The sequence below is a fragment of the Mus pahari genome, chromosome 21 (genome assembly GCF_900095145.1).
Source record: "Mus pahari chromosome 21, PAHARI_EIJ_v1.1, whole genome shotgun sequence".
Taxonomy (NCBI): Eukaryota; Metazoa; Chordata; class Mammalia; order Rodentia; family Muridae; genus Mus; species Mus pahari.
In genome coordinates, this window is record NC_034610.1 from 16524104 (window position 1) to 16541236 (window position 17133).

Here is a 17133-nt window from a genome sequence, read left to right on the forward strand (position 1 = left end):
TGTGGTCATTTAATGTTTGTAATTATTAGCTATCTCACACATGCATGCATGCCCACACAAACACGAACACACAGTGTTCATGCATGTGTCTGTGTCTGTGTGTGGTGTGTGTGTGTGTGTGTGTGTGTGTGTGTGTGTGTGTGTGTGTGTGTGTGCTGCTCACTCTCATCTGGCACTCTGCTATTCTGGTCCACAATCCCAACAATTCTCTGTTGTGTTCATGTCTATTCATATTGCCTGGGACCCACTGAGATGAGCCAGAGCCATTTGTGAGACTGTGGTTTTGGAGCTATATGCTGGAGCCTGATGTGCAGCAAGTCTAATCCTAGAACCTACACATACCTAGGTAGGCCTAGACCTGGATGTTTCTAGTCTCTGGGCAATCCAAGCTAGGCCTAGAATATATTCAGCTTCTGAAATTTGCTGCTAAGTAATCTCATCCATTCTTAGTTTTTTTTCTAATCTCTTGCTGGCTGGTTCTTCTCAGCTGTTCTGGCTCAGGCTCTTCTCCAAGCTCACTGATTCAATCTAGCTTCTCTCTTTCTTGGCCTCTGCTTGGCTTCACACTAATTTTGGGAATATGTTCTGATCTTCTGGCTTTCTCACTCTCTGGCTTGTTCTGTCTTCACCTGTGTGTAGCTTGTTCTCTCTTCAACCTGTCTCTGTAAAACTCTCCTGATAACACTGCCTCCTTCCTCTCTTACCTTTCATATCTTCTCTTTCCTCCCTCTTCTCGTGAGAGTTGGGCATATCCTATTCTGTCAGATCTTTCTCTGATTACTCACTATGTCTACCCATCAATTAGACATCACTTTCAGACATGGGTGCTTCCTTCCACAAACTTAACTTTACCTTCATTGTTTGGGATTAAAGGGGTGTACAAAGGGTATGTTTGTATTCCAGCCAGAGGGATTAGTGTGTGTTAAGGGCAGAGCTACACTATAGCACAATCCCAGATTCACAGTGTGATCAAATATCCTGCAATACTTAACCAATATCTGAGGGAGAAAGTGTGCCTTTTCACTTTCCTAGATTGACTGTGGCCTTGTGTGAAACTAGTGCTTGTAAGTACAGTTGTTGGTTACTGGTTACAATCGTATGGAGTCTAGAGTGGCCTTTCCTTTTCTTTCACTTATTTCTTAACGCCTCTTCCTCAGTATTCCCAGACATATAGATCAGCTGGTTTAACGTCTTTTTTAGGACTAGATCTATATATACCTTACTTATTTTCTGCATCTGGGACAAGGAAAATCTCTGGATCCACCAGAAATCTGTTGTACCTCACAGCACCTTTAGCCTGAGTCACTGAAGACTTATTTCTGAATCAGTACTGACAAGACCACCATCTAGTGGAGAAAGCAGTACATCGCGGGATGAATTCAGCTCTGGGCTAGTAGCAAAAGGCTGACCACTGACTTCCATCAATCTTTTCAAATTCTAAGATACTGAAATGACCCTCCCTAAGGCAAAATTGCCAAAAGGAAAGACACAGCCTAGGCTGGGGTGGGAGGGACCGGCTTCCGCGGGGCTGGGAGGGGCCGCTCACCCGGAAATAGAAGGTGGATGCCCATTAGGTGGTTGTTGCGGAAGTGTGTAGAGTGGGCGTGGTTAGAGGTGTGAAGTAAAAAGGTGGTACATGGAGTGAGTGAAGCCAGACAAGTTGAGCTGAAAAGGCTAAGTCCGAATGGCGAGGGCCCATTACCGGAAAGAGTTGCAGGTCTGCATCGCGTGAGATCGAACGGTGCAGACCTGAGTATAGAAGACAAAGGTTGGGGTCCTGTGGAGACCCAAAAACTCCCCTATGCCGCAGATGCGATGAACATCCTGGGAGAGTCAGCAGTCTGTGGCTCAGCCGGGGAACCGCAGCCCGGAGGCCCTGGAACCTCCCAGGTCAGAGGAGCTGCGGGACTGGGAAACGAGGGTCGGGGTGGTGGTTATCCGGGGGGCGGGGATACTGCCTGGCCCAATGAGAGGCAGAAAGGAGAAAAGATGAGTGGACTGGAAGAGTAATTAAGGAAAAGAAAGCCCCATCCTTTCTTATGTTTGTGGGAACCACGTGACCAGAACCAGGGTTGTAGTGGGCGGGTTTATTTAGAAGAGCTTCTCTAAAGATCAGAGCCCCAGTGACAAAAAAAAAAAAAAAAAAAAAATCCACTATTCCCTTCCTTACGTGGGTGAGCCACTTGGCCCCTAGTCGCGCAAAGGCCGGTTACTGTGGCTGATTCTCTCCAGAAACCTGAAAACTCTCCTGTGATGCAGTTTCCTGGCTGCAGCCTAGGAGAGTCAGCAGTGGAGAACAGGAAAAGACAGCCAAGCAAAACTGGAGCTTCCCAAATGTTCTTATTAAAATAACCTAGAATATTTAAAATTATCCGTTGATATTTCAAATGCAGTTCACTTTGTTTAGGTGAAAAGGACAAAGCTCTTGCAATTTACATTCATCCATGCTAACTCTCATGTTACACCCAGGGACTTACTTGGTGGCTTGGCATCCCTGGAGAGCTTTTATATACTAGTCATAAAAGCAGTGGCTGCAAATGTAATAGAATCCAAAAGTGTGCCCTAACACAAGTGCTCAAACTGTAAGTTGTTGTTTTGTCTTGTTTTGTTTTGTTGTTGATACTTGACAGTGGTGTGACTGTGAACTTCTGCCAGAAGAGATGGAATGCCTGCATCCTTTCAGAAGGTTTTGTATAGAGACAGGATATTGCAGAATTAAAGCAATCTGGTTTTTGTGTGTGAGAATACGTTGCTTGCTCTCTCCGTTATTCCTCTTCAGGATCCTGGGAAAGCAAGTGTGCATTGTGCGACCCCTGCGTGACAAAGTCTTGCTTGGTTCATGCTATATTAAGAATCTCACATGTGTGTAGTGCTGTCATCACATTCAGTTCCATTTATTCCCGTCAGTTTTAATTGAGTTGTTGATTGAATATCGGCTTCCAGTTATGCTAAATGGAAATGAATTCTAATATTTTCAGTATTGGGGGATCACTATAAAATCCTCTCTCTATCTACTGAGCACAGTACTGTGGTACAAACCCATGTGCTTTCTGATGAATCTCGTTCTCATGTACATGGCTCACTGATCACGCACATCTGCTCCCCTGCGGAGCAGAACAAGTGCGGTAGAACATAGAGAGAGAGGAGGTAGCTAAGGATCCGGGTATGATGGAGGATTGTTGAAGGGAGGGTAAGGGATTCAGGTAAATGTGGAAGTGGGACGTAAAATCAGTTTCCCCACATCCTGTTTCACTAGAAATAATTTTGGAGACTTCCACTGAGAAAAATCTCCTCAGGATTATCCTATTGTAGAGATGAGAAGACATCCTACATAAAAACTGATCTTAGGAGGCAATAAACTTTTACTTGATTATGCATATGAGTGATGCTGTCCTTATCCCATGCACATCACTGATCCAGTCTACATTCATCAGAATTAAATTGTTTCCACTTCAGTGATTTTAATGTATTATAAAATGACGAAAATTAATACCTCTAGGTGTATTTATTGTTTTGAGATTGGGGGCTTTGGTATTATAGCACATTCTCTACCTTTTAGTGTTAATTTCTCTATTCCTGAAAATAAGTTTTGGTAAGAATCAGGAACTATATTTACAGACAGATAAATTCTGTTTATCGTGTCTTCCAAGGATGCCTCCTATTGTCTGTTACGACAATTCCAAGTGGTTTCCATTGCTATGATTGTAATATACTGTGAGATCACCTCTAGGTGTGATCCTCTTAGTGTTTTCCAGCTCTGTGCTGCTCCTTGGTACTTTTAGGATTACTTTCTATAAAATATCCAAATAAGATTTTACTGCTGTCTATTGTCAGGACATTTAAAGGAAATTCCTGCTTTTACTGTATCTTGTATCTTTAGATATGAAATCAATTTATTGAAGAAATTTTATATTTTAAAGTCATTTTCTTTATTTAGATCTGTATTCTGTTTACATTATTTGCTTTAAGAATATCCATTTATATTTCAAATACACTGAAATAAATGAATTTGTTATTGTTTAGGGTCTTAAGTGTAGCCACTTTCTAGGCAGAATTGGAATCTCTGTACAGTATCCTATGCCCTACTATGAAGAGGTTTTTGGGGGTTTTTTGTTTGTTTGTTTGTTCGTTTGGGGTTTTTTTGGTTTTTCAAGACAGGGTTTCTCTGTGTAGCCCTGGCTGTCCTGGAACTCACTTTGTAGACCAGACTGGCCTCGAACTCAGAAATCTGCCTGCCTCTGCCTGCCTCCCAAGTTCTGGGATTAAAGGCATGCGCCACCACTGCCCAGCTGAAGAGGTTTTTTATTGGCCATTTCAACTGCTGTTAAGGACAGTGTGTTCAATTCAGTTGCTTGTTTATTGATTTTTTTTTATAATTTGCTTCCTTTGTAATTTTTTGATAGATGTTTTTATCCATTATACTATAAATATACATAGTTGTAATTTTTGATAGTTTTTTTATCCATTATACTATAAATATGTAGCTAAGAACTATACCTACTGTGTACGGTATCTCTTCACACTTTTAATTATTGCTATTCCCATGGAATTTTTGGATTTTACACAGTTTCAACTGACAATATCAAAGACTTTCAGAAATACTACATATTTCACAACATATGTGCCCCTTTAATTTTTGTAAAACATTTCTGGGTTCTAGTTCACATCTTCCTCAGTTTCTTCAGCAAATTTTCATTTTACTGACCTTCTTCACTTCCTTCAATCATATTGTCATTGTAGAGACCTTTCATCTGCCTAGTAAATTCATTCAAGGGGATTTGTTTGAAACAAATGCTTTGTTTGTTTGTTTCTTTCTTTCTTTCTTTCTTTTACCTACCTACCTATTAATCTATTTCTTTCTCTTTCCTAATTTATATTAATATTTAGAGTTCTATTTATATTTATATATTATTCATGCATACATATAAGTGTTTTCTTGCATGAATAACTGTATATCCTTTGCATCCTAGAATTGTAGTTGTGGAGTATTGGGATCCATACTTAGTCTGTATGTGTTCAGTGATGAACTCTTGGTATCGTCATACTGTGTTCTATTCTCTGGGGAAGGCTATTTCTCCACCTCTCAGAATCCTTTAGTGTTCAAATTCAAGCCTTAGTATTAGGCTTGAAGATTAATGAGCTAGCTCCCTTCCATGTTAGCGTATCCTTATTCAGTTCCTGTTTAGGCAACCATGTTTGTAAGATTTCATGCATGTAGCTTTTTTTTCTTTTTTTTTTTTTTTTTTTTGACATATCTAGGATACACAATGACACTGTAAAACTCCTATTCATCTGGCTCTTACAGTATCCCTGCCCCTCTTTCTCAGTGATCCCTGAGCCTTAGTGCAGGAGTTGTGTTGTTTATGTAAAAGCCGGGAGTGACCGTACTCAACTCTGCATTTTGACTAGTGTGTGTTTTCTGTAATAATGCCATACTTGTACATGGAGGATTATACTTCAGTACAAATTATTGTTGTGCTTCATAGGTATCAGAGCTGGGTAGGACTGTCGGTTGGCTACCCCCTTTGGAAGCTTGCATGTTGCCTTACGGTGCCATAAAAGCTAGTCCCCAGAAGGCTTTAAAGTCAGATCCATCTCGTGTCCTCTGAAATCTCTGTCCAAAGTGCACAGCTTCTTCAATAATAGGGACTTGCCCAGCTCACAATCATGGGCAGCAGCCATAGCCTATAACGTTTTGGGAGTCTCTTGGACAGCTTTGACCAACAACTTTAAAGCAGGACTTTCATCCCTGGAGTTGGTGGTTTTGTGAGAAAAATATGGCTCTTGTGAGGAGCATCATCAGCCCAGATGCCAAGTTTTCATTTACACTTTAATTGTGTGTGCATACACAGAAGTATATGTATCACTGGCTTTTTGCTATGTATATAAAGATGATTCCTTATGACTATATGAAACATCTTTCCTGTCCCTTCTTCCTAATTAAATCCCTTCCATGTTTTTTCATTTGTTTATTCAAATCACTTCTTCACTGTTATTCTCTTTATAACTCCCCCACATGCTTCAGTGTCCTTTTTTCTTTTTTTTCTACAGATGGTTGTGAGCTTTCATGTGGTTGCTGGGAGTTGAATTTTTAGGACCTCTGTTCACTCTGGTCAGCCCTGCTTGCTCAGTCCCTGCTTGCTCCAGCCCAAAGATTTATTTATTATTATATATAAGTACACTGTAGCTGACTTCAGACGCACCAGAAGAGGGCATCATACCTCATTATGGGTGGTTGTGAGCCACCAGGTGGTTGCTGGGATTTGAACTCAGGACCTTCGAAAGAGCAGTCAGTGCTCTTCACCACTGAGCCATCTCACCAGCCCTCCAATTTTCTTTACACCAGAATAATATTGTATGGTGTATATGTACCACATTTTCACTATACACTTACCAATTGAAGTGTGTTTAGGTTGTTTGCCTTTTGAAGCTATTGGAATATGTCTGCAATTAACTTGGATGAACACCTATCTGTGTAGTAGAATGATGAACCCTTTGAGCATTTGCCAAGATGTGGTATGTCTGTGATACTGATAGATTTATTTAACATGATGATTTGTTTATCTAATTGAGGATTCTCCATTTTGATTTCCAGACTGGCTACGTGTTTTGTACATAGAGTTTTTATTCCATATGATTACGTTTTTATGCCATTCTGATTTGTGTAAGGTGGAATCTCAGGGTCATTTTGATTTGCATTTCCCTGATGATGTTGAATGTTTCTTTAAGTGCATCTCGACCATTAGAGATTCTTCTGTGGAGAGTCCTGTTTAGCTCTGCACCCCATTTTTTAATTGGGTTATTTGTTTTGTGATGTCTAATTTCTTGACTGTTTTATATATGTATATGGCTTTTTTACTAGATGGATAAAAGTGTGATTCCTTATAACTGTTTCAAACATCTTTACTGTTATTCTGTGTTTATATCTGTAGCTTCTCCAAATTAAATCCTTTCTCTGTTTTTCCATTTCCTTCTTCAAATATCTTGTGCTCTGTAATTCCCTCTTTATTTCTCTCTCTCTCTCTCTCTCTCTCTCTCTCTCTCTCTCTCTCTCTCTCTCTCTCACACACACACACACACACACACACATGCACACACACAGTTGTGTCTTTTTCTTTCCTGGGTTACTGTATTTACTCCAGGTTGTGAATTCACATCTGAAGCAATGAACATGGGTAAGTGGAGTAGGATGTTGAACCCTTTCAGCATATACCTGTGCTACCTGGTTCCACTTCTCCTCTCCAGTTGGCCAGAAACCAGCTGCCTGATCATCACTGGTACACCAATGCTGGGCCACCATCTGGGAGAGGGCTGGGCAAAGTTGGTGTGGCTGGGGTCTGCAGTTTGCCTCTTCCCTCTTGGGCTTTAGATGTTATGGCCAGCATGACCAGAAGGGGGTGAAGCAGAGCCAGGAAGAGCAGACTCAAGGTCCATTTGAGAGTTAGTGGGGGTTGGGGGGATTTGAGGATCTTAGTGATGCAGCTCCTTTAGGTGAAGGCCTTCTCCAACAATCTTTAATGAAGCAGCTCTTGGAGATGATCTTAACTTGTTTGCATTTCTTTATTGGAAGTAAACACTTTTAAAAGTAAACACTTTATTCAGTGTGAACTAAGGGTTTTTCGGGTTTGCTGAAAGCTAAAGTACTGAGATGTGTCATTAACATGGAGAAATATTCCAGGTGCTGTGCTAGTGGTTGACTAGTTGTGACTACCTGGTTGGGGGCCGGGCTCTGGGTATCTGCTCTGAGGCAGGCATAGGAACAGGCAGGGGAGTTAGTCCCACTCCAGCCAGTCTCAGGATGAGATTCTAATCTCAATTTTTTTAGATTTCCAGGGAATGGGCATGCTCTACCCCCACCATTCCCTACCAATTCCTTTAGTCCACTTTCCCTACATATGCCAAGGAGTAGAACTTCTGCCAATGGGCTAGATTTGATTAACTTGAGGGGTGTTTTTTGTTTTTGTTTTTGTTTTTTTTTTTTTACTAAATCAAAAATCAAGTTTTTATTTTTTAACATACAGTGGGATTAAGATATTTTTTTAAACAGATTTGGGGTTATAAATTCCTCACCTATTACTGCTTGTGAAACCATGCAGACATCCTTCCTAATTCTGAATTGGATTTTTTTTTCTAATTTTTATTAGGTATTTACTTCATTTACATTTTAAAGGCTATCCTCAAAGTCCCCTATACCCCCCCTCCCCCCCGCTCACCTGCCCACCCACTTCCCCTTCTTGGCCCTGGTGTTACCCTGTATGGAGCATATAAAGTTTGCAAGACCAAGGGGCCTCTCTTCCCAATGATGGCTGACTAGACCATCTTCTGCTACATATGCAGCTAGAGACACGAGCTCTGGGGGTACTGGTTAGTTCATATTGTTGTTCCACCTACAGGGTTGCAGCCCCCTTCAGCTCCTTGGGTACTTTCTCTAGCTCCTCCATTGGGGGCCCTGTGTTCCATCCAATAGCTGACTGTGAGCATCCACTTCTGTGTTTGCCAGGCACTGGCATAGCAACTTGAGGGTTTATTTATTGAGGATTCTCCATTTTGATTTTCGAAGTGGCTAGATCTTTTGTTTTGTTCATACTGTTTTTATTCCATATAATTGTTTTTGTTGTTGTCGTTGCTTCTGGTTGGATTAGTGGTAGCATTCTTCTTTACTGTGAGAATTAGTAGTTTATTCTTTTAATAAGGATGATTATTTCCTACTTCTTGTGAATCTATCTATTCTTCACATGAAATATATTATTTTCACTATTCTCATGTATAGCATAATTCCTCTGATTCTCCTGAGTACATTTTGCCTCCAATTTATTATGCACTTTACTGCTTTAGTGAATTGAGTTGTGTCAGTTCGTGACTATCTTCAAATGCACTTATGGTCACATCAATTCTAAGAGAGTTTTTTCCGGGTGCAGCCATGGTGCTTTTCTGTCCAAGCTTTAAATGTCATTTCATGCTCTCCTGGCTTTGAGATCATTAGCTGGATGGGACACCTGGTAGAATTCTGTGCTCTCATGTGCCTTTTCCTGTATTTGACACTGTGCTTTAACAGCATTCATTGTTTTGCTTTTCCTTTTTGACTCCTTTATAGGAGAGGGCAGCAAACCAGCTATTCATCCTTACTGAAGACAAATGCAAGTAAAAGAAACAGCAAGAAATGGCGGATTCTCCTGGAAATATGTCTCAGGTCAGTGGTCATGTCCATTATTTCTCTGGAAAAATGTTATATTTGAAACCATTGAAATCCTTTCATTTTCTGCTTCTGAAATTATTTCCCTGCATTATATTTTTTAAAAGTTGCAAACAAATTGTAACAAAATATTCACATACTGAAATCAACCAACCCAGAGACTATACACCTGATTGCACTTTTATGCAGTTAGAGTAGTCGTTGGGAACAGAAGCCCTGGAGCCTCAGATGTGATTTCATGTTTTCACTATCAAGTATACATTTAGAAGCTGATCCGCCACCAAAAAGTCAAACAAGCAAAAAAAGTGTGACAGAATTAGAACTAGGAAAACAACTAGCTTTATATACTTTTTCATAATTGGTGGTCATTAACTGTATTCAGTCCTACTTCATCCCCTTATATCTAACCTTTCATTTTCTCTTTTCTCCATGTTCTACTGAATCTACATGTACATTGTTTCCATAAATAAATATTATTGTCTATATTCTGTACTTGAGGGAAAACTTGGTTCCTTTCTTTTTGACAACCTATGATGTCAACATTGTACATTCTAAGTCCAATCATTTTCCTACAAATTTTTATATCTTCACCTCGATAATAATTCATTTTATATGTATAACATTTATCTGTTGATTGACAATTAAGATGATGCCAAAACTTTGCTTGGTGAGTAAACATGCAGTAAACATGGGGTACAAATATCTCTAGAGTGAGGTGTAGTGTTCTCTGGTATATTCCCCAGAGTAAAAGATCTGGGTTCATTGTATATTTAATTTTTAATTATCTCCAAATTTATTTCCACAGTGGCTGCATTAATTTGCAACACAGACCACACACAGTAAATAAGGCTTTGTTCTATCCACATCCTCTCTAATGTTTGTTCTCAGACTAGATGATGACAGCCCTTCTCTGTGAACTGAGGCCCTACTTCAAAGTAGCTTGAATTTCCATCTCTGATAGCATTTTAAAAATCATGATCACTTTTTGCAATATGTATTGTCCATTTGTGTTTCTGTCTTCTCAAATATCTGTTCAGTACATTTGCCCATCTGTTTATTGGCAGTTTTAGTTCCTTAAAATTTAACTTTTGTGATTCTTGGTAAATTCAAGATATGAGCCCCTATCCAGAGTGTCACTGGTATAGATTCTCACCCATTATGTGGGTGTCTTTGTGTCCTGCTGATTGTTTCTTTGACGTACAGAAACTCTATATTCATGTCATCTCATCTGTTGAGACTTGGGGATAGTTTCTCTGCTGTTGGTGTTCTTTCTAGTTAATAAATTTTTACCCATCCCCGTATCCTAAGGACTATTCCCTAAGTTCTCTAAATTTCTGGGTGTCTGATCTTTATTAAGGTTTTTGATGCATTTTAGCATTATGTAAAAGTACAGCTTTTAAAGCCACATTTCCTCATCACAGATTTTCCCAATGGAACATGTACACTGTGATCCTGTGGGACATAAACACTGCACCCATGACTGATAGATAAACATGTATGTGGTGATTTGAATATGCTTGGCTTAGGGAGTGGCACTATTTGGAAGTGTGGCCTTGTTGGAGCAAGTATGACCTTGTTGGTGTCACTGTGGGCATGAGCTTTAAGACCCTCCTCCTAGCTGCCTGGGAGCCAGTCTTCTCCTAGCAGCCTTCAGATGAAGATGTAGAACTCTCAGTTCTCCCTGCACCATGCCTGCCTAGACACCCTCCTTGATGATATTAGACTGAACCTCTGAACTTGTAAGCCAGCCCCAATTAAATGTTGTCCTTATAAGAGTTGCCTTGGTCATGGTGTCTCTTCAAAGCAGTAAAGCCTAAACTAAGACAATGTCCATACCTTAAATGTGCATCTTGTTTCATGAATAGGCTTGTGAGACTACTGTGTCATCCTTTTTACGCAGAGTGAAAAACTCTGTGAAACAGAATGTGACTATATTACCTTTTGAGTATTGTCCTTGCTTCTCTACATCCCTAATTTCCATAAGTCTCCTTATATCCAGGAAAACACTGTGCCTGGTATCACTTGGTTGAACTGTACTCTTCTTTCTAAGGATCTGTTGGCATTCAGAGATGTGGCTGTGGAATTTTCCCAAGAGGAGTGGGGATGCCTTGACTCTGCTCAGAGGGCTTTGTACATTGATGTGATGTTGGAGAATTACAACAACCTGGTATCTGTAGGTAAGAACATTTTGCTTGTAGAATTGCTATCTTATCCTTTATATGTGCAGACTTAATGGATTGTAAGCTCTGTTAAGCTGGCTTGAAAATAATCAGAGAGTAAAGACAGTTTGGTAGTAGAAAATAACTTTTTTAATAGTATTTGGGTGTTTTTCTTTCCATCTTTCATTTACAGGTGTTACACACCCTTTATCTTTTTCATTAATTTATTTAATCACCTCACATTCCAATCACAGTACCCCATCTCTTTACAGAACCCCCTCACAAGGCCTCTCTCTCCACCAACCCTTTCAACCTCTTCACCTTTGAGATAGGGGAGGTCTCACACACACACACTGAGTACCAAATCACCCAGGCACTTTTAAGTCACTACAGGAATATGCATATCCTCTTCCACTAAGGCCAGACATGACAGCCGAGTTAGATGAACAAGATCCACATAAACAATAGAGTTAGGGTAAGTCCCTGCTCCAGTTGTTGGGGGAAACCATATGAAGACCAAGTTGCACATATGCTACATGTGTGTAGGTCCAGCCCTTGTGTGCTCTTTGGTTGGTGATTTAGTCTCTGGGAGCTCCTAAGGGTCCTCTATTAGTCTTACTGAGGAGTCCCTATAATCTCCAGATTTCTCAATCCTTTCCCCAACCCTTTGATAAGATTTCCCAAGCTCGGCCTAATGTTTGACTATGTGTCTGCATCTCTTCTGGTCAGCTGCTGGGAGGAGCCTCTCAAATGACAGTAATGCTAGGCTCCAGTCTGTGACTCTAGGATAACAGATTCAAACATAGCCTGAAGCTCCAAGGTAGTTGAAGGAGGAAGGCATGCCCACAATGTGTCCCTATTAATCATCTGAGGACAGCTCAGCACATGCTCCCCAGAATTGTCAGGAGTTGCTATGGCCTTTATTTATGTCTGTCTTGTACAGGGTACCTATTTATCCAGGCCATCAGTGACAAGTATAGCTATCAACAGAGTCTTCACATGTTATATCATTGTGACAAGGCTTTGACCGAAAAAGAGGCATCAAAGTCTCACAATGTGGCCCTGTGAATCCACTCCCCATGCAATCATAGTTGTAGTTGTTTCCTCTATTCACACACATATCTCCATGGACACATGACTGACTAGCATGTTCATCAAAGTTGAATTCACCGAGGTCTCCAAAGAATCCAGGTTTATAGTTACAGAAGTGAGCTCCAAGAACATCCTGATATGTGGGACCATGTAGACAAGTTGGGGATCCACAGTCATCAATTTCCAACTCACAGTTCACATTAGAGTACAGACACGCACATATCTTTCTGTCTTATTGAAGCATTTTCCTCATTTATGCAGGATTCAACAACACATTCATCCACTTCCAAGTCACAATGCCTGCCTTAGTACCCAGGCACATTGAACCAGGAGTAGCCATTGATTTGATCCTGGCACACAGCTCCATTATCATAGGAACTGGAAACACTGTCTCACAGAACCTTCTAGCATATCCAGCCACACAGAAACAGACACTGTGCTGAGTTTTTATGGCAGGTGCCTCCATGTTGGGAAGTGTTCCCTCCACAGAAATTAGTGGAGGTAATTTCACAGGTCAGACCTCTGTACCCAGGAGGGCATTGGCACAGGAAGCCTCTTTCTCTCGACAGGGACTGGAAAAGCAAGGATCTTTAGATCTTCACAGTCTTTGTGCAAATTATTGGCTATGTCTAAGCAACAATTCTTATAGAAAACCCTTATGCATATAAATTGTTTTGGCAAGCACTTAAGAGATACCTGCTATTGTTCTTGTAAAACGAATTCTGGGACCTCAAGTTACTGCAGAACTAGGTAAATCCTCTCCTACTGAGGCCTGTCAAGATAGCCCAGTTAAGGGAGCAGGATCAACAGGCCAGTAACAGAGTCAGAGTATGGTAAGCCACTGCTCCAGTTGTTGGAGGACATGCATAAAGGCCAAGCTGCACACATATTACATGTGTACTAGAGACCTATGTCCAGTCCTTGTATGCACTTTGACACCCCCCCCAAGGGTTCAGGTTATTTGACTCTGTTGGTCTTCCCAAGGAGTTCCTATCTACTCCAGGTTCTTCAATCCTTCCCCACAACTCTTCCACAAGCCTTCCCAAGCTCAATCTAATGATTGCTAATGGGTCTCTATCTGTTTCGGTCAGTTACTGAGTGGAACCTCTCAAGAGGACAGTTATGCTAGTCTGATTTCTGCAAGCATAACAAAGTATCATTAATAGTGTCAGAGATTGGTGTACCCTTCCCTCCACTGTGAGTCCCAAGATAGCTGGGATCTAGTGGTACCATATTGTTCTGGCACTTGTTGATTGTGATCTTATGCTGTCCTCTCACCATCTGGTTTTCTCTTGTGTTGACTGGATGATCCTAATACCAGCATAACTTCTTGGGAAGGTAGGGAGAGCCTCGAGCCAGACAATGAAGGTCAAAGGGCAGTACACAGTTTACTGTGCAAGCTGTTCCCCAGGTCGATCCAGCTGGCAAGGGATTGGTGGAAGTGGATTCAAAGATGGTTGTTCCTGGGTTCCCTGCATACCTCCTCAGGGGACCAGGAGACTCTTCGGGTCCCACAAGTCTCCATGGTATGGTAGGGGAAGCCCATAGCCAGACAATGGAAGTCAGAGGACAATGTACTTTTGGGCAACTCAGTGTGCTGGCTGTGTCTCAGGAAGACCCAACCCAATTTTTTTTTTACTTATTTAAATTGATTCTTTTTTCATACAGTGTATCTTCTCTATAGCTACCTGACCCTCTACAGTTTTTTGTTTTGTTTTTTGTTTTTGTTTGAAATAATTCCCGTCTCAAATGGTCTAGAGCCTTAGCTATCTAGGAGAATGCTTGTTTTCTGTCCATTATTTTAAGAATCTCATACTTATTTTAGGGGAAAAAAAACCTTCATGCTTTTAAGTAAGATTTAATCTTAGAAGGAACTGTGTCTTCCAAACAGTAGTATTTTTTAAATTAATAAGTGCAAGTGCTATGAACATGGAATTGAATTAAACTCTTCATCATCCCTATTTGAAAAAAAAATTAAATATACAAACATGGATTTTTACATATAACCACTTAGTGAGCGACATCCCAAAGCCAATTACTGATGCCTCAATTATATGGGCCATCTTCCAGGAATGCTATCATTGGTTTTGTAAGAATCCATTTAATTATAGTGAAATAAAAGGATTGGGAGTTTTATTCTGAATGACTGCTGTTTTGACTTACCTTAAGAGAGATTGTTACCAGACAGTCATTCATCAAATAGGTAATTTTGGAACAATCCCTATTAATTTGAATTGTATCATTTTCCAGAGAACTATTGCATGCGTGATACTGTTGATCAACATGTGGATACAGAAAAAGAGACTTGTCAGTATAATGAGCTTGGCAAAATTCTTCATGAACACTTCAAATGTGCACTTTATAAAACTAGTGTAACTACAGAAACCTCTAAAAACTACAGATGCTGTAATGACAGGGGTGTGTCTAATGATTCATCAAACGCAGATAGACATAAAAACACGCACACTGGAGAAGAACCGTGCGAACCTAAAGACTGTGAGAAATCTTTCAGTTTGAGTTCCAACATTAGTCAAGATCAGAGACTCTACACTGCAAAGAAAGAGCACAGACAAGAAGACTATGATGACCATTTCAGCTCTACACACAGACTCATGCAACAAATAAACTACGTTGGAGAGAAACCACACCAGTGTGGGAAATGTGGGAAATGCTTCAGTACTTCCTCAAATCTCACTGTACACCAGAGAATTCACACTGGAGAGAAACCCTACAAGTGCAACCTTTGTGACAAATCTTTTTCCCAGAGCACAACTCTTAAAACACATCAAAGACTTCATACTGGGGAAAAACCTTACAAATGCAGAGAATGTGGAATGTCATTTCCTTACTTGTCATCCCTTAAAGTCCATCAGAATTTGCATCCTGGAGCGAAGCCATACAAATGTAAGGAATGTGACAAATCTTTTACTATAAAGTCAACTCTTATAAAACATCAGAGAAATCATACTGGAGAGAAACCCTACACGTGCAATGTTTGTGACAGATCCTTTAGACAATGTGCAAATCTTAAAACACACCAAAGACTTCATACAGGAGAAAAACCTTACAAGTGCAAAGAATGTGGAAAGTCATTTACTCAGTCCTCCTCCCTTAAAAAACATCAGAATTTGCATACTGGAAAGAAACCTTACAAATGTGAGGAATGTGACAAATCTTTTACTGAGAAGACAACACTTACAACACATAAAAGAATTCATACTGGAAAGAAACCCTACAAGTGCAACATGTGTGACAAATCCTTTAACAGTTGTACAAATCTTAAAACACATCAAACACTTCATACTGGGGAGAAACCTTACAAGTGCAAGGAATGTGGAAAGTCATTTCCTTACATGTCATCCCTTAAAATACATCAGAATTTGCACCCTGGAGAGAAGCCTTATAAATGTAAGGAATGTGACAGATCCTTTACTCTGAAGTCAAGCCTCAGAACACATCAGATAATTCACACTGGAGAGAAACCCTACAAGTGCAACATTTGTGGCAAATCCTTTAACCAGTGTACAAATCTTAAAACACATCAAAGACTTCATACTGGGGAGAAACCTTATACATGCAAAGAATGTGGAAAGTCATTTCATTACTGGTCATCCCTTAAAAGCCATCAGAATTTGCATACTGGAGAGAAGCCTTATAAATGTAAGGAATGTGACAAATCCTTTACTGAGAAGTCAACTCTTATAAAACATCAAAGAATTCACACAGGAAAGAAGCTCTACAAGTGCAACATTTGTGACAAATCCTTCACCTGGTGTGCATCTCTTAAAGCACATAAAAAGTTCCATACTGGGGAGAAACCTTACAAATGCAGAAAATGTGGAAAGTCTTTTCCTCAGTTATCAACCCTTAAAAGACATCAGAAAATTCATGAAGACAAAGGACATACTGGGGAGAAGCTTTACAAGTGCAATGACTGTGACAGATCCTATACCTACCATTCGTCATTTAGAAGGCATCAGAAAATTCATTCTCCATAGAAATTATACAAATGCATAGAATGTAGTAAGTACTATATTGAACTGTCACATCTTAAAATCCATTATAGGATCCAGACTGAAAAGAAACAAGTATATGGACTGTGACAAATCATTAACCAATCACTCATATTTTAAAAGACATCAGTGTTCATACTGAAAAGAGAGAGACCTTACATATGTAAGGCATGTGACAAATCTTTTTATAAGTGCTTTACTCCTGGAGAACATCATAAAATTCATATTGGGAAGAAAAACACCAATTTAAATAATGTGACATAGCATTTGTCTTATATTCTCTACTTACAAATCACAACATTATACGTAATGTAAACATAACAATAAGAAATCTGTGAAATCCTTAAAATAGTTTAAATCATAGAAAAGTATCATAGAGTTTATATTTAAATAAAATTCTGCAAATTCTGTGAGCTGTGGTTTTGTTTTTTGTTTTTAATGTGTATAGGTAGTTTGACTGTATGTATGTACACTGAAGAGACCCCGGAAGCCTGCTTCAGCACTTTTCTCTGCACCGGGCTAGAGAAGTTAGTGTTCCTTCCCTTCCCCCTTCACAGATGCCTCTGCCCTTTGGTGATAACCAATACTTCTCCAGTGAAGATGGCTCCTGCCCTTGAAGGAAGCAGTGACCGATATCCTTGAGATTATAAAAAGCCCACTCTTGGACTATGGGAGA

General features: G+C 40.0%; 1 protein-coding gene across 1 annotated transcript; it reads left to right on the forward strand.

Moving 5' to 3' along the window:
* The first annotated feature begins 1632 nt into the window (after positions 1 to 1632).
* Positions 1633 to 16788, forward strand: LOC115062409 (zinc finger protein 54-like). Its single transcript, XM_029532995.1, has 4 exons — positions 1633 to 1890; positions 9095 to 9190; positions 11244 to 11370; positions 14695 to 16788. The coding sequence occupies exons 2-4, from the start codon at positions 9161 to 9163 to the stop codon at positions 16440 to 16442; spliced, it is 1905 nt and encodes a 634-aa protein (XP_029388855.1). The 5' UTR covers positions 1633 to 1890; positions 9095 to 9160; the 3' UTR covers positions 16443 to 16788.
* Positions 16789 to 17133: the final 345 nt, after the last annotated feature.

Bases quoted from the DNA above. Each gene is read 5' to 3' on its own strand.
- LOC115062409 (XM_029532995.1), top strand. From the start codon at position 9,161: ATGGCGGATTCTCCTGGAAATATGTCTCAG. The intron at 9,191-11,243 runs GTCAGTGGTCAT...CTTCTTTCTAAG, and splicing joins CTCCTGGAAATATGTCTCAG to GATCTGTTGGCATTCAGAGA. The intron at 11,371-14,694 runs GTAAGAACATTT...ATCATTTTCCAG, and splicing joins CAACAACCTGGTATCTGTAG to AGAACTATTGCATGCGTGAT.